General features: G+C 44.0%; 1 protein-coding gene across 4 annotated transcripts in view; it reads right to left on the bottom strand.

The window, feature by feature from the left end:
• The window catches only part of VAV2 (vav guanine nucleotide exchange factor 2), a 130,345-nt gene that overhangs the window by 14,675 nt on the left and 87,895 nt on the right, over positions 1–27,775 (bottom strand). For 2 of the 4 annotated variants that reach the window (XM_060757461.2, XM_067471823.1), the window contains exons 3-20: positions 24,602–24,660; positions 19,083–19,151; positions 18,654–18,756; positions 14,835–14,849; positions 14,550–14,648; positions 12,479–12,547; positions 12,215–12,315; positions 10,789–10,888; positions 10,472–10,567; positions 10,298–10,366; positions 8,164–8,250; positions 7,968–8,053; positions 5,833–5,965; positions 5,320–5,429; positions 3,317–3,418; positions 3,143–3,231; positions 622–638; positions 347–362 (exon numbers count right to left, since the gene is read on the bottom strand). In XM_060757461.2, coding sequence (XP_060613444.2) covers positions 347–362; positions 622–638; positions 3,143–3,231; positions 3,317–3,418; positions 5,320–5,429; positions 5,833–5,965; positions 7,968–8,053; positions 8,164–8,250; positions 10,298–10,366; positions 10,472–10,567; positions 10,789–10,888; positions 12,215–12,315; positions 12,479–12,547; positions 14,550–14,648; positions 14,835–14,849; positions 18,654–18,756; positions 19,083–19,151; positions 24,602–24,660 — 1,420 coding nt within the window. The remainder of the gene's footprint in view (positions 1–346; positions 363–621; positions 639–3,142; positions 3,232–3,316; positions 3,419–5,319; positions 5,430–5,832; positions 5,966–7,967; positions 8,054–8,163; positions 8,251–10,297; positions 10,367–10,471; positions 10,568–10,788; positions 10,889–12,214; positions 12,316–12,478; positions 12,548–14,549; positions 14,649–14,834; positions 14,850–18,653; positions 18,757–19,082; positions 19,152–24,601; positions 24,661–27,775) is intronic. The other 2 variants (XM_060757463.2, XM_060757465.2) reach the window with 1 other exon arrangement.

The following is a 27,775-nucleotide window of genomic DNA, read 5'->3' as shown; positions in this document are numbered from 1 at the left end:
TGAGGAACGTGCAAAGAAACCTGACAAATTACAGGGTGTTCATGCTAATTTAGAAATGATTGGCATTGGCTTGAATCAGTTAACAGTATTTAGACAACGTGCCAAAAATAAAGGAAGGGTTAATAATAAAAATGAGAACATAATAATACAACACAGGGAAGCCCAACAGCCCTCAACTCTATTGTGACAAGCAAAGAGGAGCATTAACCTGTCGGCATTCCTATTAAGGACCAAAATCCTATTGGTTAAGTCTCTGGAGCCAACAATGGTGTCATGGCTTGTGCGTATTCTGAAACAAAGGTTGCAAAATGAATACGGAACGAGCCGACAGTAATTACTGCCTTACCTATATTCAGCAAGTCCTGCCAAGAGACAAAAGAAGAGAATGCTTTAACATCTTATTATTGTGCAATCAATCTGCCCGTCGCTTTGTTTACGTCCAATTTCTTCTTCCCGAGAATGGGGGCATCTACATTATAGAGTTAATCCACTTTGGCACCACTTGGGCAACCTCTTTCCACCCCCCAATCTTGCAATTACGCCATCACACTGATTAATGCTCAGTGCGAACCCTCCCATATTCTTCCCGGAGAGACGGCAGTAAAAATCAATGGCGCTTACCTGGTCGGCCGGAGAACCTAGAAGTTAAAGATTAAAAAGGGAGTGAGGGGTCAGTGCAGGAAGGACAGATAAAAATCTCGCTCGTCTTGTTTAGCCAACCGGTGGAAATGGGTCCAATTACATTGATAAGAAATCGCTCATGCCGTATAGTCTCGATCCCACCCTCCACAATAGCTCATGCTTTCCTCTTCTTGTTTTCTTGTTACCTGGTCATTTTTTCCTTCCTAACACTCCTCTCCTTTTGACTTACCTTCACAATTGTAAGGTCTTTGGAACAGGGGATTTTTATAAAATGCAACTGTGTTGCCTGGATATCATTGAGATCGTTGCCAACCTCCTTTTCCCCTTCTCCAGCTCAGAGAAAACCTATTTTCCTTCTCCAGCTCTACTTTCTCCCTTCTTCAGTTCAGAGAAGGCCTACATTTTCCCTTCTCCAGTTCTATTTCTCCCATCTTTATAGAAGGTCTCCTTTTTCCCTTCTCCCGCTCAGAGAAGATTTACTTTCTCCCTTCTGCAGCTCTATTTCCTCCCTTCTCCAGTTTAGAGAAGGCCTCTTTTTCCCTTCTCCAACTCAGAGAAGGCCTACTTTTTCCCTTCTCCAGTTCTACTTTCTCCCTTCTTTACAGAAGGCCTCCTTTTTCCCTTCTCCAGCTCTACTTTCTCCCTTCTTCAGTTCAGAGAAGGCCTACTTTTTCCCTTCTCCAGTTCTATTTCTCCCATCTTTATAGAAGGTCTCCTTTTTCCCTTCTCCCGCTCAGAGAAGATTTACTTTCTCCCTTCTGCAGCTCTACTTTCCTCCCTTCTCCAGTTTAGAGAAGGCCTCTTTTTCCCTTCTCCAACTCAGAGAAGGCCTACTTTTTCCCTTCTCTAGCTCAGAGAAGGCCTACTTTTTCCCTTCTCCAGTTCTACTTTCTCCCATCTTCATAGAACGCCTCCTTTTTCCCTTCTCCAGCTCAGAGAAGATTTACTTTCTCCCTTCTGCAGCTCTACTTTCCTTCCTTCTCCAGTTTAGAGAAGGCCTCTTTTCCCCTTCTCCAGCTCTGAGAAGGCCTACTTTTTCCCTTCTCTAGCTCAGAGAAGGCCTACTTTTTTCCTTCTCCAATTCTACTTACTCTCTTCTTTACAGAAGGCCTCCTTTTTCCCTTCTCCAGCTCAGAGAAGATTTACTTTCTCCCTTCTCTACTTTCCTCCCTTTTCCAAGTTAGAAAAGGCCTCTTTTTCCCTTCTCCAGCTCAGAGAAGTCTTACTTTCTCTGTTCTCCAGCTCTACTTTCCTCCCTACTTCAGTTCAGAGAAGGTCTGCTTTTTTCCTTCTCTAGCTCAGAGAAAACTTTCTCTCTTCTCCAGCTCTACATTCTCCCTTCTTCAGTTCAGAGAAGGCTTTTTCTTTCTCTTCTCCAGCTCTACTTTCTCCCTTCTTCACAGAAGGCCCCCTTTCTCCTTGCTCCAGCTTTGAGGTTTACTATCCCCTTTCTCCAGCTCTACTTTCCCTCTTCTTCAGTTCAGCAAAGGCTTACTTTCTTCCTTCTCCAGGTCTAATTTTTCCCTTCTTCAGTTTAGAGAAGAATTTCTTTTTCCCTTCTCCAGCTATACTTTCTTCCTTCTTCAGTTCAGAAAAGGCCTTTTCCCCTTCTCCAGCTCTACTTTCTCCCTTCCCCGGCTCTATTTTCCTCCCTTCAGTTCAGAGAAGGCCTGCTTTTTCCCTTCTCTAGCTCAGAGAAAACTTTCTCTCCTCTCCAGCTCTACATTCTTCCTTCTTCAGTTCAGAAAGGGCTTTTTCTTTCTTTTCTCCAGCTCTACTTTCTCCCTTCTTCACAGAAGGCCCCCTTTCTCCTTTATCCAGCTTTGAGGTTTACTTTCCCCTTTCTCCAGCTCTACTTTCCTTCTTCAGTTCAGCGAAGGCTTACTTTCTCCCTTCTCCAGCTCTACTTTCTCCCTTCTTCACAGAAGGCCTCCTTTTTTCCTTTCTCCAGCTCAGAGAAGGCTAACTTTCTCCCTTCTTCAGTCCAGAGAAGGCTTACTTTCCCCCTTCTCTAGCTCTCTTTTCTTCGGTTGAGCGAAGGTCTCCTTTTCCCTTCTCCAGCTCTACTTTCTCCCTTCTCCAGTTCAGAGAAGGCCTCCTTTTCCCTTCTCCAGCTCAGAGAAGGCATACTTTCGCCTTTCTCCAGTTCTAATCCCCGCTTCTTCAGTTCAGAGGAGGCTTACTTTCTCCCTTCTCTAGCTCTCTTTTCTTTGGTTGAGCGAAGATCGCCTTTTCCCTTCTCCGGCTCTACTTTCTCCCTTCTCCAGTTCAGAGAAGGCCTCCTTTTCCCTTCTCCAGCTCAGAGAAGGCTTACTTTCACCCTTCTCCAGTTCTAATCCCCCCTTCTTCAGTTCAGAGGAGGCTTACTTTCTACCTTCTCCAGCTCCAATTTCTTACTACTTCAGTTCAGAGAAGGCCTGCTTTCTCTCATCTCCAGCTCTGAGAAGGTCAGCTTTGACTTTAGATATCTAAGATATGGTCGAGCCATTTGTTTACTCACTGATTTTGCAGGGCGGGATGATTTCCAAGCATTCCTTGTGAGCCCCAACTTTGCACTTCATGCACTGGTAGCCTTGGTAGAAGGTCCCTCTGGGGAAAGAGAAGTCGGAGCATTTCGGAGAAGGGAGACTCAACTTGTAGTTTCCCTCTCCCCGGCTCTTTTCTCTTCTCTCACCTTAAAAACATCTTGCAAGCTTTGCAGTTGGTCGTCTTGTCGAAGGTGTACATCTGGAAATTATGGTTGTTGGCCATGGCTTTGTCCGGCTTAATGTTGGACCTGCAAAGAAAGCAAAGCACAAGGAGCTCGAAAGGAGGAAACCGCAACAACACCATAGCTATCTGGGTTGTTGTGTTTTTTCTGGGCTGTATGGCCATGTTCCAGAAGCATTCTCTCCTGATGTTTTGTCTGCATATATAGCAGGCTTCCTCAAAGGTTGTGAGACCTGGAGGGAGGTTCATGCTAGTGAGTCCCTGCAAGGCATGGGGGTTCTGTGTGGGAAGTTTGGCCCAATTTCATCATTGGTGGGGTTTAGAATGCTGTCTGATTGCAAATGAACTATAAATCCCAACAACTACAACTCCCAAATGTCAAGGTCTATTTCCCCCCAAACTCCACCAGTGTTCACATTTGGGCATATTGAGTATCTGTGCCAAGTTTGGTCCAGATCCATCATGGTCTGAGTCCACAGTGCTCTCTGGATATAGGTGAACTACAATTCTAAAACTCAAGGTCAATGCCAACCAAACCTTTCCAGTATTTTCTGTTGGTCGTGGGAGTGACAAGTTTGGTTCCATTCCATTGTTGGAGTTCAGAATGCTCTTTGATTGTAGGTGAACTATAAATTCCTGCAACTACACAACTCCCAAATGTCAAGGCCTATTAACCCCAATCTCCACCAGTGTTCACATTTGGGTATATTGCGTATCCGTGCCAAGTTTGGTCCAGATCCATCATGGTTTGAGTCTACAGTGCTCTCTGGATGTAGGTGAACTACAACTCCCAAACTCAAGGTCAATGCCCACCCAACCCTTCCAGTATTTTTTGTTGGTCGTGGGAGTTTTGTGCGCCAAGTTTGGTTCAATTCCATCACTGGTGGAGTTCAGAATGCTCTTTGATTGGAGGTGAACTATCGATCCCAGCAACTACAACTCCCAAATGACAAAATCAACCCCCCCCCCCAAAAAAAATCCCATCAGTGTTCAGATTTGGGCATATCGGGTATTTGTGCCAAATTTGGTCCAGTGAATGAAAATACATCCTGCCTATCAGATATTTACATGGTGATTCATAACAGTGGCACAACTACAGTTCTGAAGTAGCAACAAAAATAATGTTATGGTTGGGGGTCATCACAACATGAGGAACTGTATTAAGGGGTCACGGCATTAGGAAGGTTAGAATCTCTATAGAAATGTCTCTACCAGATCCCAACTATGGAGGATCTAGAGGAGTGGAAAAGGACTACGCTTGTTCCTCTCCTACTCTGGAGCCTGGGTGGATGGAACTGGCTAATGCTCAGCTTCTGCCTTGTCAGTCGATTACTCTGCTTAGGATGTTCAATACAGTTTCTCCTAAGGACTATGTTTGTTCCTCTTCTACTCTGGAGCCTGAGTGGATGGAACTGGCTAATGTTCAGCTTCTGCCTTGTCAGTCGATTACTCTGCTTAGGATGACCAATACAGTTTCTCCTAAGGACTACGCTTGTTCCTCTCCTACTCTGGAGCCTGGGTGGATGGAACTGGCTAATGCTCAGCTTCTGCCTTGTCAGTCGATTACTCTGCTTAGGATGTCCAATACAGTTTCTCCCAAGGACTCCGCTTGTTCCTCTCCTACTTTGGAGCCTGGGTGGATGGAACTGCCCAATGTTCAGCTTCAGCCTTGTCAGTCAATTACTCTGCTTAGGATGTCCAAAACAGTTTCTCCTAAGGACTACGCTTGTTCCTTTCCTACTCTGGAGCCTGGGTGGATGGAACTGGCTAATGTTCAGCTTCTGCCTTGTCAGTCGATTTCTCCTGAGGACTACGCTTGTTCCTCTCCTACTCTGGAGCCTGGGTGGATGGAACTGACTAATGTTCAGCTTCTGCCTTGTCAGTCAATTACTCTGCTTAAGATGTCCAATACAGTTTCTCCTATTTCCCAACCTCTTCATCACTGTCAGTGAAACAAGGGACACTCACATGGCCATTTCGAACTGCTCCATCCATTTCCTCTTCATGTCTTCCGTCTTGCAGAAGAACTGGAAGCCCTGCTTGCCTTGGAGGTGAGTGAGGTAGAAGCCATAAGACCACTGTGGATTGAAACAGGAGCAGGAGGTCAGGTTATATTTGACGTGATCCACAAACACATCTCCCCACCACTTCTTTTTCTCAAAGACGTCAGGACCACCTCATAGGACTGTTTGGCTCTAACCATGCATGCAATGGGCTTTCTAAAGGGCTGCAACCTGCGCAATGCAGGCAGAAAAGCAAATAGCATTGGAGTGTGTAGACGTCACTTACCATTTTCCCATGTGACTGAGAAGCATGAGAAAGTGAGCGGGGAGACAGAATTGATTAGAACCGAGTCTCCCAGATCCAGGGTCCAAACTAAGAGGACATGCAGATAGTCCCCAATGGCATCTTCAAACACCCCCCCCCCCCTATCCCTCATTCAAATGAGGTTGGCCCCATAGAACCTCTTTGGTCCCCCACCTTCTTGATGTCCTTGTTGTTCGTGGGATCGTCGGTCATCTTGTAGCAAAGCAGCTCGATGATGTCCTTTTGCTCGTAGTTGTAGCCTTTCCTCTTGCAGACGATCACTACTTTGTCGAACAGAAATAAATACCTGACAAAGATTTAAAAAAAGTTGATAAGAGACACAGCTAAAGAGATGTCTGTACAAATATCGAGTGGCCAAGTAGTAATTCCCAGTGGAATTATTATTATTAATGGACCGGGCTGTGGCATAGCTAGTTAGTAGTAGCCAGCTGTATTAAATCACTACTGACTGAGAGGTCATAAGTTCGAAGCCAGCCCAGGTCGGAGTGAGCTCCCGACCATTAATAGTCTAGCTTGCTGTTGACCTATGCAGCCCAAAAGACAGTTGCATCTGTCAAGTAGGAAATTTAGGCTAATTTAACTAATTTACGACACCATAAAACCTTCCAGCAGCATGTGTAAGAATGAGGAAGCACTCCATCAAGAACTCGGTGTGACAAGTGGATAGTGAAGCAGCAGCTCCCCTTGTGGCCAGAATCGAGCATACCCTCATGAAGCCGGAAAGCTGGAATGTTAAATTGCCTCTCTGTCAGTCTATATATGTTGTAAAAATGGTATTGAATGTTTGTCATGTATATGTGCATTGTAATCTGCCCTGAGTCCCCTGCGGGGTGAGAAGGGCGGAATATAAATACTGTAAATAAACAATAAATAATACTATTATTACTACTACTACTAATAGTAATAAGTAGCTTAAGTTCCCAGCGGTGCCCGTATTATTTGAGAAAGATATTGTTTGACTGTGCTCCAAGTTTACTCTAGATCCAATGTCACCTGGGTTCAGTGGGTGCAGGTAAACTACAACTCCCACATGCAAGTCCCATCATGGGGTCTGTATGCCAAGTTTGGCCTTGATCAGTCATTGGTGTGTGTTGTAGTGGTCTCAAGAAATGCAAGTCCCATCATCAGGTGCGGCTGGCGGGGACGAGAGACAGGGCATTTTCTGTGGTGGCCCCTCGGCTATGGAACGCCCTTCCCATGGAGGTAAGATTAGCCCTCTCGCTGATGGTGTTCCGAAAAAGATTAAAAACCTGGATGTTCAAACAGGCATTTGGTTAATTCGGTGCAATGAATTTGATGATCAAGGATTGGTAATATGGACGACGAAACTGGAACACGATTTTAGTCAGGAGATGCATTGGATTGTTATTGATGTGCCAATATTGTATGATGTTTTTTATGGTTTTAAATTGAATACTGTTGATTGTTGTATTTTGTTGTAAACCGCGTTGAGTCGCCGGCTAGGCTGAGAAACGGCGGTATACAAGTATAGAAATAATAATAATAATAATAATAATAATAATAATAAATAATAAATAATCTCTGTGTGCCAAGTTTGGTCTTGATCAGTCATTGATGTGGGTCGCAATGGTCTCTTGGAGTAAATGAAGGTACTGCAAAATCCATCATCCATGGTCCAAACTCTTCCAAACTGCACCAGGATGTAAAGTAGGTCATGGTGGCAAGTTTGGTGGGTGCCGCAGTTTTCTATGGGAAGTGAATCATTGGAAGGTACTGCAAATCCCATCATCCATGGTTCATCCTCTCCCAAACTTTACCACGGCATGATGTGGGTCATGTGGCTTATGTGTGTCAAGTTTGGTCCAGGTCCGTCATTCATGCTGGTCCCAGTGGTATCACAAAGTGAGTGAAGGTACTTTATGTGCCATCATCCATGGTCCATTCTCCTCCAAACCTCACCAGAATGTTGAATGGGTCATTGGGGCTCTGTGTGCTGACTTTGGTCCTGATCCATCAATAGTGGGGTTCGCCATGGTCTTTGGGAGTCAGAACATTGGAAAGTACTGCAAATCCCATCATCCGTGGTCCATCCTCCCCTAAACTGCATCAGGATATGGTCCATCATCCCTTAAACCATACCAGGACATGGTGGTTTTGTGTGCCAAGTTTGGTCCAGGTCCGTCATTCATGGGGGTTGCAGTGGCCAGTGGAAGTGGCAGCCAATCAGAAAGCTGCCACATACACATACAAACATTCTCCAAACACACATACATATAATAAATAGATAGATATAGATAATAATAATAATGTTTTGCTTCCTCACTTACCTATCCTGCTTTGTGTGGTTGACTATGGACCGGACCTTCAGCTCTCCATCGATCTTTGGCCTCCCATATTCTTCCAGTTTCACCGGCTGTAGCATAAGACCAATGGGAGTTATAATTAACGGAAAATACAGGAGTGGCATGACAAATGTCAAACACCAGCCACAAGTGGTGCATCTAAAACAACAGACTTAATTACCAAGTTTTCGATAGAGCTCTGAAATTCGCTTATTTTCTTCAACGTCTCTTTGTCCCGTTTCACCTCATTGATGTACATGGCTAGGTCCTGAAAAAAAAAGACCAAAAAGCATGTTGAAAACATTGGTAGCAACCATCAACCATCTTGTGCCAGCTACCTTGAATTACAATGAAGGAAGGAAGGATAAGAGAGGTAGGGAGTGAGGGAAGGAAGGAAGGAGCCCTTCCATTGCAATGCTTCTGTACTGCACTCTGTTTCTTTGCACGGCCTCCTCTTCCCTCTCCTTCCCCTCTCGGCTCTGTTTCCTGTCAGTTTTGTATATAAAAGGGAAGAAAATCTTCAAAGACGAGCCCTGGGGTCCAAACCTTCCGTGGCAGTGTGCCAAACTTCAAAGTGGCACGTCTCGTAACATCACGCCGTCCCCTGGCTGCCCAATCCTTTCTGGCAGCGGCGGTTAGCAAGACAAACAAAGATTAAGGCCTCGTCGGAAGCGCCGCAAGTCGGTCTTCAGAACTGTCCTCGGAATGAGACCTTGGCCTTCTAGTGCTCAGCCTTTTCAGGACGACCGGGGAGCCCTTCCGGTTGCGAGACCAAGGGGTGCATTTCAATTACATTGCATTGCAAGGGAATTTTTTGGAAAGCTGTCAAAGGCTCATCCATCAATTTCCAACCAAAGTTTGAAATGACTTTTGAGTTAGGTTCTTGTGGGTTTTTTCGGGCTATAGGGCCATGTTCTAGAGGCATAGAACATGGCCCTATAGCCCGAAAAAACCCACAAGAACCTAGTGATTCCAGCCATGAAAGCCTTCGACAATACATCGACTTTTGAGTTTTCGGGATGGGTATTCATTTTGAGTTCTTGGCGTGATTATCCCTTTCAGGGTCTTGGAACCTTTATCCCTTTTTGGGTTCTTGGAAGGGCTGTCCCTTTGAGGTCTTGGGGAAATTATGCCTTTCGAAGTCTTGAGACGGTTATGCCCTTGTTGAGTTCTTGGGTGCTTTGCATATTCTTATTTGCAAGTGTTATCCCTAAGTATTTTACTTTGTTTCCATTTGTAATCCTGGTATTGGGTTGTTGTAGGTTTTTCCGGGCTATATGGCCATGTTCTGGAGGCAATTTTTCTCCTGACGTTTCACCTGCATCTATGGCAAGCATTACCTCTGAGGATGCTTGCCATAGATGCAGGTGAAACGTCAGGAGAAAAATTGCCTCCAGAACATGGCCATATAGCCCGGAAAAACCTACAACAACCCAGTGATTCCGGCCATGAAAGCCTTCGACAATCCTGGTATTTCTTTTAGCTACATCTTCTCTTCTTCTGTTTCCTTCTGCTTTTTTCAGCCAGTTCGTCACTTTGATTTTCATCTCGCTGGAAAAGAGTTTTCCACCCAGATCTCTTACTGAGTGCGAGATCAGGGCTGTGGCTTCAAACATCCCAAGTAAATGAAGTCAACAACTCTTGTGTTACATGAACGGCGTACGGACGCGCATTGTCATGAAGGAGTCAGACTCCCAATATCAGCATCCCACAATGTTTGTTTTGGGTGCCTCTGAGAAGTTTCTTCATGGTCTCAGATTATATTCCATACCCATTTTGTCACATGCTGTCTTGACATTGCGTCCTTTCCATAAACGGAAACAATTTCAGGATGAATTGCAGTGGCGTTCATGCCCTTAGCATTTTCCAGAAAGTAAGGTTACAAGGCATGTAGCTCTCGTGGGGAATTTTTGCAGGGAAAGTTGGTATCACTGCTGTGTAGCGGGAAGCCAGCGGAAGAGAACGAGCAGTGTTAGTCGTCAGTAGCTCATCAACTGGCATGGTGGCGGGGTATAAAAATAAAGTTGTTGGTGTTGTTGTTGTTGTTGTTGTTGTTGTTGTTATTTAGGTGGCGTATTACAGTGCAAACTTGGCACTTGGAGGGAAATGGAATGAGGATGCTAACTTCCAACCTCCACCACCACAGCAGTTGATGAGCTACCGATGACTGGCACTGCTCGTTCTCTTCCACTAATTTCCTGCTACACAGCAGTGATACCAAAGTCTACCTGCAAAAGACAAGTGAAAGCAGAACAACAGCTTGGATTAAACTTCAAAAGGGACCTTTCTGGTTTCATCTCCAAGGGGTTTCCTACCTGCATCGCCTCCAGGGCTTCCTTCAGCGACTGCTTCTCTGGCCGATCGGACGAATGGCTGAGGAGCTCCTGAAAGACAATTGCAACCACACGTTTGTGATGCTCTGAGTATTGTTAGAATGGGATTTCGGAATATCCGTACTTTTAGATATTCCAGAGTCTGACAAAACGTACTTTTAACAAGAGGTGATACTTCAAGACCCTTTGCATCGGCACCACCAACAAGTCTTGCAGTTTGAACTTCCCGTCCTGAACCTTCAAGGTACATTCCTTCAGGGGAAACAAACAAAAACAAAATGGTAGATGAGTAAAATAGAGTTCGGATAAATTCCAAAATGAGGTTTCCCAAACATTAACACACCCATCTCTTGGGGGGTACATAATGCATTGGAAAGAGCAATGCCATTAATATCTGGCTAACGGTTTTTCAAGGCAAAGAAGAGTGCAGGTAGGAAGAGGAAAAGAGGGTTGGATCAAAAAGCTTCCTTCACCTCGACTTTTTGCCGCACATCTTCTCGGTTGGCCATGAGATGGTTGAGCGTCGTCTGAGCGTTCTCCATCCGGCTGCAGTATTCCCCATAAATCAGGAGCCTGTATTAAAGAGGGAGAAAAGGTGCTGTTTTGTGCAGCTCCAAGGATTATTTATTTACAGTATTTCTATCCCACCTTTCTCACCCTGCAGGGGACTCAGGGGGGATCACAATGCACATTTACATGGCAAACATTCAATGCCATAGACCAGGGGTCCTCAAACTAAGGCCCAGGGGTCAGATACGGCCCTCCAAGGTCATTTACCTGGCCCTCGCTCAGGGTCAACCTAAGTCTGAAACGACTTGAAAGCACACAACAACAACAACAATCATAGAATCATAGAACTTGATGCATGAAACTAAGAACACTTGAGAGCAAGGCTAGACATGAAATTCCAGTGTTGACCCAACTGAGGCAACTCATAGAATCAAAGAGTTGGAAGAGACCTCATGAGTCATCCAGTTCAATCCCCTGCCAAGAAACAGGAATATTGCATTCCAATCACCCCTGACAGATGGACATCCAGCCTCTGTTTAAAAGCTTCCAAAGGAGGAGCCTCCACCGCACTCCGGGGCAGAGAGTTCCACTGCTGAACGGTTCTCACAGCTGGAATACTGTGGCCAAATGTGTGCACCACAACTGAATGGAGATATTGACAAGCTAGAATGTGTCCAGAGGAGGGCGACTAAAATGATCAAGGGTCTGGAGAACAAGCCCTATGAGGAGTGGCTTAAGGAGCTGGGCATGTTTAGCCTGAAGAAGAGAAGGCTGAGAGGTGACGTGATAGCCATGTGAGAGGAAGTCATAGGGAGGAGGGAGCAAGCTTGTTTTCTGCTTCCCTGGAGACTAGGACGAGGAACAATGGCTTGAAACTGCAAGAGAGGAGATTCCATCTGAACATTAGTAAGAACTTCCTGACTCTAAGAGCTGTTCAGCAGTGGAACTCTCTGCCCCGGAGTGTGGTGGAGGCTCCTTCTTTGGAAGCTTTTAAACAGAGGCTGGATGGCCATCTGTCAGGGGTGGTTTGAATGTGATTTTCCTGCTTCTTGGCAGAATGGGGCTGGACTAGATGGCCCACGAGGTCTCTTCCAACTCTATGATTCTATGAGTTGCCTCAGTTGGGTCAACATTGGAATTTCATGTCTAGCCTTGCTCTCGAGTGTCCTTACTTTCATGCACCAAGTTTTTGCCAAGCTCCTGATTTGTGTATTGGATTTATCATGCTGCCCTGTTTCATGGATTTTTGTGCATGTTTCATGGATTTATATACCTATGGACCTTGTTTTTGCTTCTAGAACATGGCCATACAGCCCGAAAAACCTACAATGACCCAGTGATTCCGGCCACGAAAGCCTTCGACAATACAACTTCCCTCATCTTTTGTACCTTTCCTTGAATTCTAGAAACACTTTGGCCAAGCTGCTCCCTCCAGACATCATGGACACATCGATGGCTCTCAGGAAGTTGAAGTGGACTTTGATGAGGTCCTATAAGGAAAGATACAACGGCAAAGCTTATGCAAACCAGGGAGAAGAACGATGTAAACACCACTTGTCTTCAGAGGAAGAGGAAGATCTGGTCTAGCAATGTCTTGAGATTGACCAAGTTTCCCATATTATGAAGTTTTGGGGTGCGACGGATAGTATTTACCTCCAGATTGATAAATATGGCTTCCATGTCTTGCGGAGTCAGGATCAACCGTAAGGGATTCATGTAGTTCTGCAAATGCAACAGAGAAGCAAATGTGATTTGGGGCCTATGTTTTAATGGGTCTTAACTCTAAATTCTGTAATATTGTTTAGATTTAATTCTGTTCTAATGTTTGCATATTTGCATATTTTAAACTAGCCGTCCCCTGCCATGCGTTGCTGTGGCTCAGTCTCGTGATCTGGAAAATAAAATAATGAGAAAGTTTTGGTTTCTAATCTATGTCATGTCTTTTTGCTTGTGGGTAAACAGTATTTCTTGCTGTTTCTTTGTCAGTGTTGATGTGGAGAGTGTCTGGTTTGCCCACCCTGGAGCATGCAAGATATCATTGTCCTTCTTTAGGGCTCCCTTTCAAATCTAGGATACTATCTCTTTCTATATCTATGACTGGATGGCTCTTTGTCAGGAGGGCTTTGATTAAGTTTTCTTGCCCTGGTGAAGGGAGTTGGACTGGATGGCCTTGTTTTCTGTTGGTCATGGGGGTTCTGTGTGGGAAGTTTGCCCCATTTCTGTCGTTTGTGGATTTCAGAATGCTCTTTAATTGTAGTGAACTATAAATCCCAGTAACTACAAATCCCAAATGTCAAGGTCTATTTCATCCAACCTTCATCTGTGTTCATATTTAGGCATATGGAATTTTTGTGTCAAGTTTGGTCCAGATCTATCATTGTTTGAGTCCTCAGTGCTCTCTTGATGTACTTGAACTACAACTCCCAAACTCAAGGCCAATGCCCACCAAACCCTTCTAGTGTTTTCTGTTGGTCATGGGAGTCCCGTATGCCATTTTGGTTCAATTCCATCATTGGTGGAGTTCAGAATGCTCTTTGATTGTAGGTGAACTATAAATCCCAGAAACTACAACTCCCAAATGTCAAAGTCTAGTTCCCTGAAACTCCATGTTCATATTTGGGCATATGGAATATTTGTGCCAGGTTTGGTCCAGATCCATCATTGTTTGAGTCCACAGTGCTCTCTGGATGTGGGTGAACTACAACTCCCAAACTCAAGGTCAATGCTCACCAAACCGTTCTAGTGTTTTCTGTTGGTCATGGACTTCTGTATGCCTCAGTTGGTTCAATTCTATCATGCTATTTGATTGTAGGTGAACTATAAATCCCAGCAACTACAACTCCCTATCTATCTATCTATCTATCTATCTAATATATGGCTGGATGGCTCTTTGTCAGGAGGACTTTGATTACATTTTCTTGCCCCAGTGAAGGGAGTTGGACTGGGTCTCCTTAAGTACCGCCCTGAGTCGCCTTCGGGCTGAAATGGGTGGGGTAGAAATAATGTAAATAAATAAATGTAAATAAATAAAGTATTTTCTGTTGGTCATGGGGGTTCTGTGTGGAAAGTTTGCCCCCATTCTGCCATTCGCGGGGTTCAGAATGCTCTTTGATTGTAGGTGAACTATAAATCCCAGTAATTACAACTCCCAAATGTCAACATCTATTTTCCCCAAACTCCATGTTCATATTTGGGCATATGGAATATTTGTGCCAAGTTTGGTCCAGATCCATCATTGTTTGAGTCCACAGTGCTCTCTTGATGTAGGTGAACTACAACTCCCAAACTCAAGGTCAATACCCACCAAACCCTTCTAGTGTTTTCTGTTGGTCATGGGAGTCCTGTATGCCATTTTAGTTCAATTCCATCAAATCCCAGCAACTACAACTCCCAAATGACAAAATCATAATTTTTTAAGTGATGGTCACTCCTTGTGTTGTGAGATGTTTTGTTGCCAAATTTGGTGTGATTTCGTTCATTGGTTCTTTTGTTTTTAAGGTACTCATTATGCACAGAGCATTTATATATACATATAGATAGATAGATGATAGATAGATAGATAGATAGATAGAGATAGATATAATGATAATCGAGGTGGGATCCAATACAACAGCCAGCAGAACAATCTTGTTTGTTGTGAACTCATCTTGTTGTGTTTCAAATAACAAACACAACAAGATGGTGCAATATATAGAAGCAGTGCTGAGACGGCCATTATCCTCACCTTTTCGATCTCCTCCAGGGTCTTGTAGTATTTGGCCTCCGTCTCCTGAATTTCCAGCAAACAGCAGTTTCTTTTGTCATCCTCCGTCATTCCCATTTTCTAGAGGGAGAGAAACCAAAACGAGCAGATCTTCTACCGAAGGGAGTCAGTGCTGCATGGAGTGCAAGCAGAGCTCCAAAAAGTTACTTTTCAAAATATTCAACTGGTTGTTTTTGACGGCATTCAAACAGGACCAAGGTGGTCCGACAATGGAGCATTGCGACGGAGATCGGACGGGAAACTTACCTGCATATATCTGATCTGAAGCATGCAGAGATAAGAAGCAAATACAAATGATTATATGTTTTTTCATCCTTCATTTAAGACTAAAGAAGGTGTTGGGTAGAGTAAGTTTTGGGGGAAATTTAAAAAGTGCTTTTCCTACGGAGGACACACACATTTTCATCACTTGTACCTATTGCAATATTGTTGTAGATTTGCAGAATTATATATTCTGAGCTACTGAGATGAGCCCAGAGGTGAATATTACGTCCCCTGAATACTTTATTGCCCATTTATTTATTTATCGTGTCAGAAGCAAATTGAGGATATATGTATAATGCAGTGGTTCTCAACCTTTCTAATGCCATGACCCCTAAATAAAGTTCCTCATGTTTTGGTGACCCCCAACCGTATTTTTGTTGCTACTTCATAATGGTAATTTTGCTACTCTTATGATGCAAACTGTGCCAACAAAGAGAAAAAAATAGGACAAGTGCAAAGAAGCCAGAATGGATGTCCAAAGAACTTCTAACTGTGCTAAAACACAAAAGAGACATGCACAAGAAGTGGAAAAAGGGAGAAATCACCAAAGAAGAATTCAAACAAATAGCCAACTCCTGTAGGGAAAAGGTTCAACAAAGTGCCAACAGAGAGGAAAAATAGGACAAGTGCAAAGAAGCCAGAATGGATGTCCAAAGAACTTCTAACTGTGCTAAAACACAAAAGAGACATGCACAAGAAGTGGAAAAAGGGAGAAATCACCAAAGAAGAATTCAAACAAATAGCCAACACCTGTAGGGAAAAGGTCCACAAGGCTAAAGCACAAAACGAGCTCAGGCTTGCCAGGGACATTAAAAGCAATAAAAAGGGCTTCTTTTCTTGTGTCAGTAGAAAAAAGGAAAAACAAGGAGGCGATAGGGCCTCTTCGAGGAGATGGGGCAATGCTGACAGGGGGTAGGGAAAAGACAGAACTACTTAATGCCTTCTTTGTCTTCTTTGCCTCGGTCTTCTCACAAAAAGAGATTAGGAGATTAGGACAAGGAACAATGGCTTCAAACTACAAGAAAGGAGATTCCATCTGAACATGAGGAAGAACTTCCTGACTGTGAGAGCCATTCAGCAGTGGAACTCTCTGCCCCGGAGCGTGGTAGAGGCTCCTTCTTTGGAAGCTTTTAAACAGAGGCTGGATGGCCATCTGTCAGGGGTGATTTGAATGCAGTATTCCTGCTTCTTGGCAGAATGGGGTTGGACTGGATGGCCCATGAGGTCTCTTCCAACTCTTTGATTCTATGATTCTATGTTGAACATTGATGGAGCAACCTTCGAAGAGTTTGTGTTCAACCATTTCAAAGCTTGGGCGGTGATGGCACGATCATCAGCATAGATGAAACTCTGTTCCTTTTGGCAGTGGCAGGTCATTTGTTTGCATGTTGAACATTGCTGGAGCTAACTTTGGAGAGCTTCTGTTCAACCATTTCAAAGCAAGCAAGTTGCCTGGCATCAGGGAAGATTTGTAAAAGGTTGAAGGAGATAAAATAGAGGAAAGGATGCCCAAGGTGATCGGCAGGATCTGTCAACACTTGCCGGAAGCTAAAAATACTCTCGGCAAAGAAGACACGCAGCTGGCTAATTGCGAGCCCCCCTTTCCGACGTTCTCCCCCGTTTCCCATCTCTCTCGATTTTGAGGAAAGCAATGGTGACAACCCGCTGGGGCCGCTTGCCATCTGGTTGCTATTTTTATCCTTTGCCCAGAAATTCAACTTTTCCACTCACTTTCCGCTTGCTAAAGAAAGGCACGCTTTCATGTTGAGCAGATCGCCTTGAAGGAACTTCCTAAAAATTGGGATTTCCCTTTTGAAATCCTCCAAAAAAGTTGGGGTTCTCTTTAAGAAAACCCAAAAAAAGAAACTCCAAAAATGTGTTTTGAATATTTTAATGGGTTTTACCTGTGAATTTTTGAATACTGTTTATATTTGATTCTATTTTAATGTTTGCATCCTTGTATATTTTGAGTTTTATGTTAAGTCGCTTTGAGTCGCCTTCCGGAAATAAATAATATAAATAATAACATTAATAATAACATTAATAATAATAATAATAATAATAATAATCCATATAAATAAAAATGTAATGTTCATTTGTGGGATTAACATAACTCAAAAACCCCTGGATGAATTGATATGAAATTTGGACACTATACCCCTAACAGACCAACAAGTGACCATCACTCATACCCTTCCCCCCAAAAAAATACAGCAGAAAGGACTTAAAAACCCCAAAAAACTAAATGACAATACAGAAGAAAAGGGAAAGAAGAGGGAGGGAAGGAAGGGGAGAAAGAAAGAAAGAAAGAAAGAAAGAAAGAAAGAGGGAGGGAAAGAAAGAAGGAAAGAAAGAAGGAAAGAGAGAAAGAAGCATCAAAGCAAAGAGTGAAGGAACAAAAGAGGAGGAATAGGAAGAAATGTGAGAAAGAGGGAGGGAAGGAAAGAAGGAAAGGGAGAAGGAAGCATGAAGGCAAAGAGCGAAAGAAGGAAGGAAAGAGGTAGAGAAGGAAGAAAGGAGAGAAATAAAGAAGGAAAAGAAAAAGGGGGAAGGAAGGAAAGAGGTAGAGAAGGAAAGAAGGAGAGAAGGAAAGAAAAAAGGGAGGGAAGGAAAGAGGGAAAGAAGGAAAGAGAAGGAAGGAAGGAAAGAGGTAGAGCAGGAAGAAAGAGAGGAAAGAAAGGAAAGAAAGGAGGAAAGAGAGAAGGAAGGATAGAAGCAAAAAGCGAAGGAAGGAAGGAAAGAGGGTAGAGAAGGAAGGAAGGAGATAAGGAAAGAAGAAAAGGGAAGGAAGGAAGGAAAGAGGGAGCAAAGGAAGGAGGGAATGAAGGAGAGAAAGAGGGAGGGGAGGTTGGCCACAGCAACGCGTGGCGGGTACAGCTAGTAGGTATATAAATCCATGAAACAGGCACAAAAATCCACGAAACAGGGCAGTATAAAAAAGGGAGAGGGGGGCGGGGGAAAGGAAAGAAGGAAGGAAGGAAAGAGAGAAGAAAGGATGGAAGCAAAAAGCGAAGGAAGGAAGGAAAGAGGTAGAGAAGGAGAGAAGGAAAGAAGAAAAGGGAAGGAAGGAAAGAGGGAAAGAAGGAAAGAGGTAGAGCAGGAAGAAAGAGAAGGAAGGAAAGAAGGAACGAAAGAGGAAGAATAGGAAGAGAGAAAGAGGGAGGGAAGGAAAGAAGGAAAGAGGGAAGGAAGGATGGAAGCAAAAAGTGAGGGAAGGACGAGGTAGGGAAGGGAGAAAGGAGAGAAAGGAAGGAAGGAAAGAGGTAGAGAAGGAAGGAAGGAAGGAAGGAAGGAAGGAGAGAAGGAAAGAAGAAAAGGGAAGGGAGGGAGGGAGGGAGGGGAGATTCTTGCAGGAATACCTCAGCAAGTGAGAGTCCAAAAGTGGCAGGCAAAATCTCAGCATCTCAATCAGTGGCTGATACCAGATGAGGAACTCCCTCCTGGGCACACAGACCTGGAAGGCACTGAACAGACTGCTCTGTGGGACCATGAGATGCAGAGCGAACCTTAAGAAATGGGGCCACAAAGTGGAGTCTATGATATGCGAGTGTGGAGAAGAGCAAACCATAGGCCACTTACTACGATGCAACCTGAGCCCTGCCACATACACAATGGAGGACCTTCTTATAGCAACAGCAGTGGCAGCTTCTGGTCAAAACTTTGTTTGTGTTTTTTTAATGCCTTATACCGTATCCTCAATTTGCTTCTGAACAAGATAAATAAATGAGAAAAATGATCTGGGACACCCAGGGTTTGGAGGTTGGGCCACTCCCAATTTCCCTCTCTTCACTTTCATCTCACCATGGGCTGCTGCACCTCCACCTTGATGATGTCCTCGTAGATGTCGTCCCCTTCATCTTCACACGGGACGCAGTCGTAAATGTCCTCCCCCAAATCGTGCTCGCTGGAAGAAAACACACCAGCATTTCTCTCACTGGTAAAAACCTCTTTCCAATGGGATTGTCTCCCTTATATAGACTTCTAGTGCCCAAGAGTATTCTCTACGATGTTATGGGAGTGAACTCACAGCATCAAAACAATGCAATTCAGCCCCAATTGGACTGCCATTCCTCAATGCTACGGCATCCTGGGAGTTGTAGCTTGACGACGTCTTTACCGTTCTCTGTCCAAGATGGCTGATGCCTCCCCAAACTACAACTTTCGGGATTCCATCACATTGCCCCATGGCAATTCAAGTGGAATCAAATTCTTCAGTAAAGACACACTTACTCTGCCAATTCCTCCAAACTCCGATAGACATCGTCATCGTTCTGAGTGGTTTCTTCCGAAGGGAACGGCCTAAAGGATTTGGGGAGAGAAGGAAGAAGAGAAGAAGAAAAGAAGAAAATTGATCAACGAGACTTGCAATTTCATTTTTCAAAACATGTACTTACTTACTTAGGCGATCCTTCGTTGTCCAAGTAGGATTGTCTTCAAAGATTGGTGTAATGGTGGTGGGTCCCTAGGTGACTGTGTAACCCTATTCTTGATCTGCATGTTCTCCCACAGTGAGGGTATTGGTTTCCAGGTGGAAGGTGGTCCCGGTCGGGGTTGGCTTGACGCGCCTTTCTCTTTGCAAGTTTCTCTCTTTCACCCTCCATTTGTGCCTCTTCAGATTCTACAGCACTGCTGGTCACAGCTGACCTCCAGCTGGAGAGCTCAAGGGCCAGGGCTTCCCAGTTCTCAGTGTCTATGCTATAACACAGTTTTTAATGTTGGATTTGAGCCCATCTTTCAATCTCTTTTCCTGCTCACCAACATTCCATTTTCCGTTCTTGAGTTTGGAATAGAGCAACTGCTTTGGGAGATGGTGGTCGGGCATCCGGACAATGTGGCTGGTCCAGCAGAGTTGATGGCGGAGGACCATTGTTTCAATGCTGATGGTCTTTGCTTCTTCCAGCACGCTGACATTTGTCCGCTTGTCTTCCCAAGAGATTTGCAGCATTTTCCGGAGGCAGCGCTGATGGAATCGTTCCAGGAGTTGCGTGTGACGTCTGTAGACAGTCCACCTTTCGCAGGCGTATAGCAGGGTTGGGAGGACAATAGCTTTATAAACAAGCATCTTGCTATCCCTACGGATGTCCCGGTCCTCAAACACTCTCTGCTTCATTTGCAAAAATGCTGCACTCGCAGAGCTCAGGCGGTGTTGTATTTCAGTATCAATGTTGACTTTTGTGGAAAGGTGGCTGCCAAGGGAGTGGAAATGGTCAACATTTTCTAATGTTACACCATTAAGCTATATTATATATTTAAATGTCTAAATTTGTTATTTCTGAGTTGTTCTATAAGTACACCTGATGTTGTTTATTTTATTGTTTATGATTTAATTTGTTTGTTATGTTATGTTATGCCGGCATTGAATGTTTGGCAAATTTCTGTTGTAAACCGCCCTGAGTCCCCTCGGGGAGATAAGGCGGTATAGAAATAAATATTATTATTATTATTATTATTATTATTATTATTATTATATTTCTGGCATTGGAGAGGGATTGGCTGGTGACTGCTGGAAGAGCACTTTGGCTGAGCTTCTCATATGCTTCTGCGAAGGTGTTTAGAGTGGCGTGTAGGTCTTCTTCTGAATGCGCACAGACGGCATTGTCATCAGCATATTGGAGTTCTATAACGGATGTTGTTTTGGGCTTGGTTTTGTAGAGGTATGGCTGGTGCCTGCTGGAAGAGCACTTTGGTTTTCTCAATGCTCACTGAGAGGCCAAGCTTCTCGTATGCTTCTGCAATGGTGTTTAGGTGGCGTGTAGGTCTTCTTCTGAATGCGCACAGACAGCATTGTCATCAGCATATTGGAGTTCTATAACAGATGTTGTTTTGGGCTTGGTTTTGTAGAGGTATGGCTGGTGCCTGCTGGAAGAGCACTTTGGTTTTCTCAATGCTCAATGAGAGGCTAAGCTTCTCGTATGCTTCTGCAATGGTGTTTAGAGTGGCTTGTAGGTCTTCTTCTAAATGTGCACAGATGGCGTTGTCATCAGCATACTGGAGTTCTATAACAGATGTTGTAACTTTGGTTTCAGTTTTTAGTCTGCTGAGGTTAAATAGCTTGCCATCTCTCCGATAGATGATTTCTACTACGGTGGGAAGCTTCCCATCAACAAGACGGAATTATCATAGCGATGAAGATGGAAAATAAAACCAAAACATGTAATGGTTTTAATGGTATGCAGTCGCACATTCCACATTTGGTAAGGCGAAGGGCACGGGAAAGTGAAAAATGGCAAAATTGCTATTATTTTGACCTACAAGACTATCTCTCTAGGAATTTCTTCGTCCTCCAGCACGACTCTTAATAATCAACGTTCACAGAATTGCACTAGCGGACCTAGAGATTCCCAGAGAGGAGATCAATCACATCCGCAAACAGCCAAAGTGGGCGGGCGACTGTACTAATACTCCATAATATTGATCCATCCGGCAACTGGAACAAACCGTCTAAGACAGGAGCCACGGCCCGTATAATTAGGTGTTGTTTCCAATTAGCAGGAAAATGAAAAGCCGACGAAGCTCCGAACTGGAAGAGATAAAGCCGGCAATCGGTCCAGCCACCCGCACGCCGGGTGCGGAAGTCGTTGCTGAATGTGATGGGCTTCCTTAAACAGCTATTCTGTATTCCGTGTACAATCCAGGCTTTGTGCGGCGGAAGACAAGGGAGAGACACGTGCGGCATTGTGCGCGGCGACAGCTGTCAGCCCCGGCGTCCGCTCCGAGCCGCATGGGACCGGCAGTTCATTACCGATGCGCTTCGGAGACGTTCTAGCATTCATGCGCGGTTGGTGCGTCGGAAGATAACGCGCCCGTCTTCCCCCCGCAAGATACTTGAGCCAACTCAGGGAATGATCATTATTCCATGAAGTTCCACTAAATATATTTGAGGAGGGGGGAATTGCACATTTCAGATGCATAGCCATGCTAACTTTCCCCAATGCTCACAAAGCCAATGCCTTGAAAGTCAATGTTCCCAACGTTAATTCTTGTCGTACAACTCTGACCTGAAAGGCCACACCAGTTTGGTAGAATCAGCAAGCTGTTTATTGAAGACTATAAGGAAGCAAAGGAGTAAAACTGCAAAACAATAAAGTTGCAAAACAAAGCTTAGTCCATGAGCTTCAAGGCAAAACAAGGTCCATCTATATAAATAAAAATGTAACGTTCGTTTGTGGGATTAACAGAATGCAAAAACCACTGGACGAATTGACACCAAATTTGGTCACTATACCCCTAACAGACCAACGAGTGACCATCACTCATAACCCCCCCCCCAAAAGTGGAAAGGTCTGAAAAACCCAAATATGCTAAATGATTAAAAGCTAAATGACAATACAGAAAAAAGGAAGGAAGGGGAGAGAGAGAGAGAAAGAAAGGAAGGAAGGAAGGAAGGAAGGAAAGAAGGAAGGAGAGAAAGAGGAAAGAAAGGAGCAAAGGGAGAAGGAAGCATGAAGGCAAAGAGCGAAAGAAGGAAGGAAAGAGGTAGAGAAGGAAGAAAGAGGAGAAATAAAGAAGGAAAAGAAAAGGGGGAAGGAAGGAAAGAGGTAGAGAAGGAAAGAAAAAAGGGAGGGAAGGAAAGAGGGAAAGAAGGAAAGAGAAGGAAGGAAAGAAAGAGGTAGAGCAGGAAGAAAGGGAGAGGGAGGGAAGGAAAGAAGCAAGGAAGGAAAGAGAGAAGGATGGAAGCAAAAAGTGAAGGAAAAAGGAAAGAGGTAGAGAAGGAGAGAAGGAAAGAGAAGGAAGGAAAGAGGTAGAGCAGGAAGAAAGAGAGGGAAGGAAAGAAAGAAAGAAGGAAAGAGAGAAGGAAGGATAGAAGCAAAAAGCGAAAGAAGTAAGGAAAGAGGTAGAGAAGGAAGAAAGGAAATAAAGAAGGAAAAGAAAAAGGGGGAAGGAAGGAAAGAGGTAGAGAAGGAAAGAAGGAGAGAATGAAAGAAAAAAGGGAGGGAAGGAAAGAGGGAAAGAAGGAAAGAGAAGGAAGGAAAGAGGTAGAGCAGGAAGAAAGGGAAAGGGAGGGAAGGAAAGAAGGAAGGAAGGAAAGAGAGAAGGAAGGGTGGAAGCAAAAAGCGAAGGAAGGAAGGAAAGAGGTAGAGAAGGATAGAAGTAGAGAAGAAAAGAAGAAAAGGGAAGGAAGGAAAGAGGGAAAGAAGGAAAGAGGGAAAGAAGGAAAGAGAAGGAAGGAAAGAGGTAGAGCAGGAAGAAAGAGAGGGAAGGAAGGAAGGAAGGAAAGAAAGAAAGAAGGAAGGAAATAGAGAAGGAAGGATAGAAGCAAAAAGCGAAGGAAGGAAGGAAAGAGGTAGAGAAGGAAGGAAGGAGAGAAGGAAAGAAAAAAAGGGAGGGAAGGAAAGAGGGAAAGAAGGAAAGAGAAGGAAGGAAAGAGGTAGAGCAGAAAGAAAGAGAGAGAAGGAAAGAAAGAAAGAAAGAAAGAAAGAAAGAAAGAAAGAGAGAGAGAGAGAAGGAAAGAGAGAAGGAAGGATAGAAGCAAAAAGCGAAGGAAGGAAGGAAAGAGGTAGAGAAGGAAGGAAGGAGGGAAGGAAAGAAGAAAAGGGAAGAAAGGAAGGAAGGAAGGAAGGAAGGAAGGAAGGAAGGAAGGAAGGAAGGAAGGAAAGAGGGAGCGAAGGAAGGAGGGAAAGAAGGAGAGAAAGAGGGAGGGGAGGTTGGCCACAGCAACGCGTGGCGGGTACAGCTAGTAGGTATATAAATCCACGAAAAAGGGCAGTATAAAAAATCCAATACACAAATCAGGAGCTAGGCAAAAACTTGGTACATGAAACTAAGAGCACTTGAAAGCACGGCCGTGATGAAATTCCAACGTTGGCCCAACTAAGGCAACTCTTTCCCATTACTCAATATAAGGCTTTTTTAGTTCCCAAAACTGAAAGGAAAGCATTTCGCTTGGCCTTCCCACCAGATAAACATAACAATCTTTAAGCATTGATGGCGTTTCAGGGGGTTAACCTGACATATTATGAGTTGTAGTTCACCCACAACCTTATGCATTGGGTACAATTTTAAAAATGGCTTTTTCAAATAACCTGGGCAACGCCGGGTACCCAAGCTAGAATATAATAATAATAATAATAATAATAATAATAATAATGTCAATGCTTCCAATGCTGCCCATGTTCTCAATGCCAATGCCACAAGGTAGTTTGGCAAGGTCTTGAGCCTTCTCTGCCCAAGAGGGCTGGTGCCTGGCCATACTACAACTCCCATACTCCTGTTACAATACAAGACAAGACAAGACAAGACTTTATTACAGTCACTGACTAGCACAAAGTGGGGCCCGTGGCTGTTAAAATGGTGTTAAACTGCATTAATTCAACAGTGTGGATGCACCTTTTTGTGGTTTTGGCCCCCAATGGATAGTCTTTGAAGATCACAGCAAGAGTGAAGGATGTCACACTTGGGCTGCGGAGAGAGGAGGGAAGCAATGCTCCCCTTTCATCTCTCCTGGCAGCAGATCCAACACAACCAGCGGGAATGTTTATTGGAAGGGACGAAGGTTGAAGTTTGCAAAGCACAGATATTTTGATTCATTTGGGTAATCCAGAATTGCACAAGTTTGCTACGAAGCCGGCTGCAAATGCCATTCGAGGCCACTTGGACTGCCAAGGCTCAATGCTGTGAAACCCTGGGAGATGTAGTCTGACAAGGTCTTGAGCCTTCCCTGGCCAAGAGGGATGGGGCCTCACCAAACTACAACTCCCGGGATTCCATAAAATATCAACCGTATCAAAGGAAAGTGATTTTGATCTTACCTAATTCCTTTGTTCTGTGCAATGGTGTGGTACGAGAGCCGAGAGACCGCTGAGATCACCTGAGGAATGAGAAAGAACGTTTACAGACGCTTGATTTCGAAGAACACAATAAGTTTCACAATTTTTTAGGACAAGGAAGGAAGGAAGGAAGGAAGGCAAAAAGAAAGGGGGAGGAAGGAAGGAAGGAAAAGGGAAGGAAGGGAAAACATATGAAGGAAGGCAAGAAAGAAAAAGAAAGAAAGTTAGGAAGTTAGGAAGGAAGGAAAGAAGGAGGAAGGGAGGGAGGGAGGCAGGCAGGAAGGCAAAAAAAGAAGGAATGGAGAGAGGAAGGAAGGGAGGAAGAAAAAAAGAAGGAAAAGGGGAAGGAAGGAACAAGGTAGTTAGGAAGGAAGGCAAAAAAGAAAAAGAATGGAAGTAAGGAAGTTAGGAAGTTAGGAAGTAAGGCAGGCAAAAAGGAAGGATGGAAAACAGGAAGGAAAGAAAGAAGGAAGGAAGGAAGGAAGGAAGGAAGGAAGGAAAAAGAAAGGAAGGAAGGAAGTTGGGAAGGAAAAAAGGAAAGAAAGGAAAAAGGAATGAAAGAAAGAAAACGATAGTTAGGAAGGAAGGAAAGAAAGAAAGAAAAAACAATGGAAGGAGGTTAAGGGGAAAGGAAGGGAGGAAGGAAGGAAAGAAAGAAAAAAGGAAGGAAAGAAAGAATAAACAGAGGAAGGGAGGGAGGAAGAAAAATGGAAAAAGGGAAGGAAGGAAAAAGGTAGTTAGGAAGGAAGGCAAAAAAGAAAAAGAATGGAAGGAAGGAAGTTAGATAGGAAGGAAGGAAAGAGGGAAGGAAGGCAAAAAGGAAGGATGGAAAACAGGAAGGAAGGAAAGAAAGAAAAATAAAGAAATGAACGAAGGAAGGAAGTTGGGAAGGAAAAAAGGAAGGAAAGAAAAAAGGAATGAAAGAAAGAAAAAGGTAGTTAGGAAGGAAGGAAGGAAGGAAGGAAGGAAGGAAGGAAGGAAGGAAAGAAGGAAAGAAGTAAAGGGGAAAGGAAGGGAGGAAGGAAGGAAAGAAAAAAAGAAGGAAATAAAGAAAAAAGGGAGGGAGGAAGGGAAGAAGGAAGGAAGGAAGGACAAAAAAGAAAGGAAGGAAGGAAAAAGAAAAAAGAAAGAATAACCATCACATACAATCAGTGGAAAAGTAGAAAAAATCACATATAAAAATATCTCCTTTTTTTTTGGCCTGAGAGCACATTTCTCTAGGAATCTTTAGGTCCTCCAGTGCAATTATAATTATAATTATATCCCACTTTTTCTCTCCACGAAGGAAACTCAACGTGGCTTTTCAATATAGTTTAAAAATATCTGCAAACTTGATCAGCCTGCCCTCTAAACCTTCATCCAAGTCATTAGATAAAGATGTTGAACGGTACTGGGCCCAGGACCGAACCCTCTTCATGGCACCCAAATAGTCCCTTCTTTCCAGGATGAAGAAGAGGAACCATTGGGGAGAAGCACCCTTTGGGTTCAGTCACGTAACCAATTCCAGATCCACCCAATAGTCACATTGCCTAGCCCAGATTGGACTAGTTGGCTTGCAAGAAGGTCATGGGGGGCTTTGTCGACGGCTTTCCCAAAATCAAGATACGCTCCATCCACAGCATTCCCAGCATCTACCAAGCTTGTAAGTCTATGAATAAAAGATCTAAGCTGACACTATTATTTGCGGTTTGCAATCCATTTGGGAACGTATCCAAAAAATGGATATGGGAGTCATGTTCAAAATTCAAAAGCAATTGAATTAGTAGGATTTGTCCAAGTCTGGTGCCTTTGACAACGATCCATGGAGTAATCCAATTGAACACCGTGTCCTTGGGAGGCTTGAAATCGACCCAAGGCAAGGTATCACCCTCAACGGGACCAAGCAGGCACCCATCGTGACAGTGCCAACCCAATGGTCACTTGGATATGATTGCTCCGTCGTCCAACCCTCGCTTGATTGTGATTGGGGATGACACATGGCATGACTGTCGCAAACAATGCCGGGTGGTCGCACGCACAAACTGACCCAGCACTGCAGAATGGGGTTGAAGGAGACAACAGGACTCTTGTGCCCAGGCATCAATAGGAGTCTAGCATCTCGAGACTAAGGAAGCCATAGTCTCATTCTATTCTGCTCTGGTCAGATTTAGGAGACTTAGCACCTCGTCACATTGAGATATTTCCCTTTTGTAGGACACTTCAGCTTCTTTTCAAGCATGGAGAGGCACGGAGCTCATTGCATAGAAGGTTGAAAGGAGGCAGAAATGTCCTGAAAGGAGGCAACTCTGAACACGGGCCAGGAATCGTCTTCAGAGCTCCTACCTCTTATCATGCTTTACTCCCATGTTTACAACTGAAAAACAGATCGGATGGTGGTGGGAACCATCAAAAGTTTCCCATCCTGTTTCATTGCTCAACCATCAGAAGTCTGTTGCATCCTATGGGGTTTTATGCAGAACCACAGGATCCCATGGAAAGCAATTATAGGACGCTGTTATTTGATATCCATCCATCCATCTATGTATCATCTTAGGAGGTTGGACTGGATGACTCTTAGGGTCTCTTCCTACTTGAGGACACTGCTATTCGATTATCTATCTATCTATCTCTCTATCTCTCTATCTATAATTTTAGGAGGTTCGGCTGGATGACCCTTGGGTCTCTTTCAACTCTAGGACTTTCTTATCTGTCTGTCTGTCTGTCTGTCTGTCTGTCTGTCTATCTATCTATCTATCTATCTATCTATCTATAATTTTAGGAGGTTAGGCTGGATGACCCCTAGGGTCTCTTCCAACTCTAGGACTCTGCTATTTGATTATCTATCTATCTATCTATCTAATCTTAGGAGGTTGGGCTGGATGACTCTTAGGGTCTCTTCCTACTTGAGGACACTGTTATTCGATTATCTATCTATCTATCTATCTATCATCTATCTATCTATAATTTTAGGAGGTTGGGCTGGATGACCCTTGGGTCTCTTCCAACTCTAAGACTATTATTGGACCATCTATCTATAATTTTAGGAGCTTGGACTTGATGACCCTTATGGACTCTTCCAACTCTAGGACTCCGTTATGTGATCATCTATCTATCATTTTAGGAGTTTGGCCCTTATGGACTCTTCCAACTCTAGAACTCTGTTATGCGATCATCTAT

The sequence above is a fragment of the Anolis sagrei genome, chromosome 11 (genome assembly GCF_037176765.1).
Source record: "Anolis sagrei isolate rAnoSag1 chromosome 11, rAnoSag1.mat, whole genome shotgun sequence".
Lineage (NCBI taxonomy): Eukaryota > Metazoa > Chordata > Lepidosauria > Squamata > Dactyloidae > Anolis > Anolis sagrei.
This window is presented reverse-complemented; position numbering and strand designations above follow the sequence as displayed.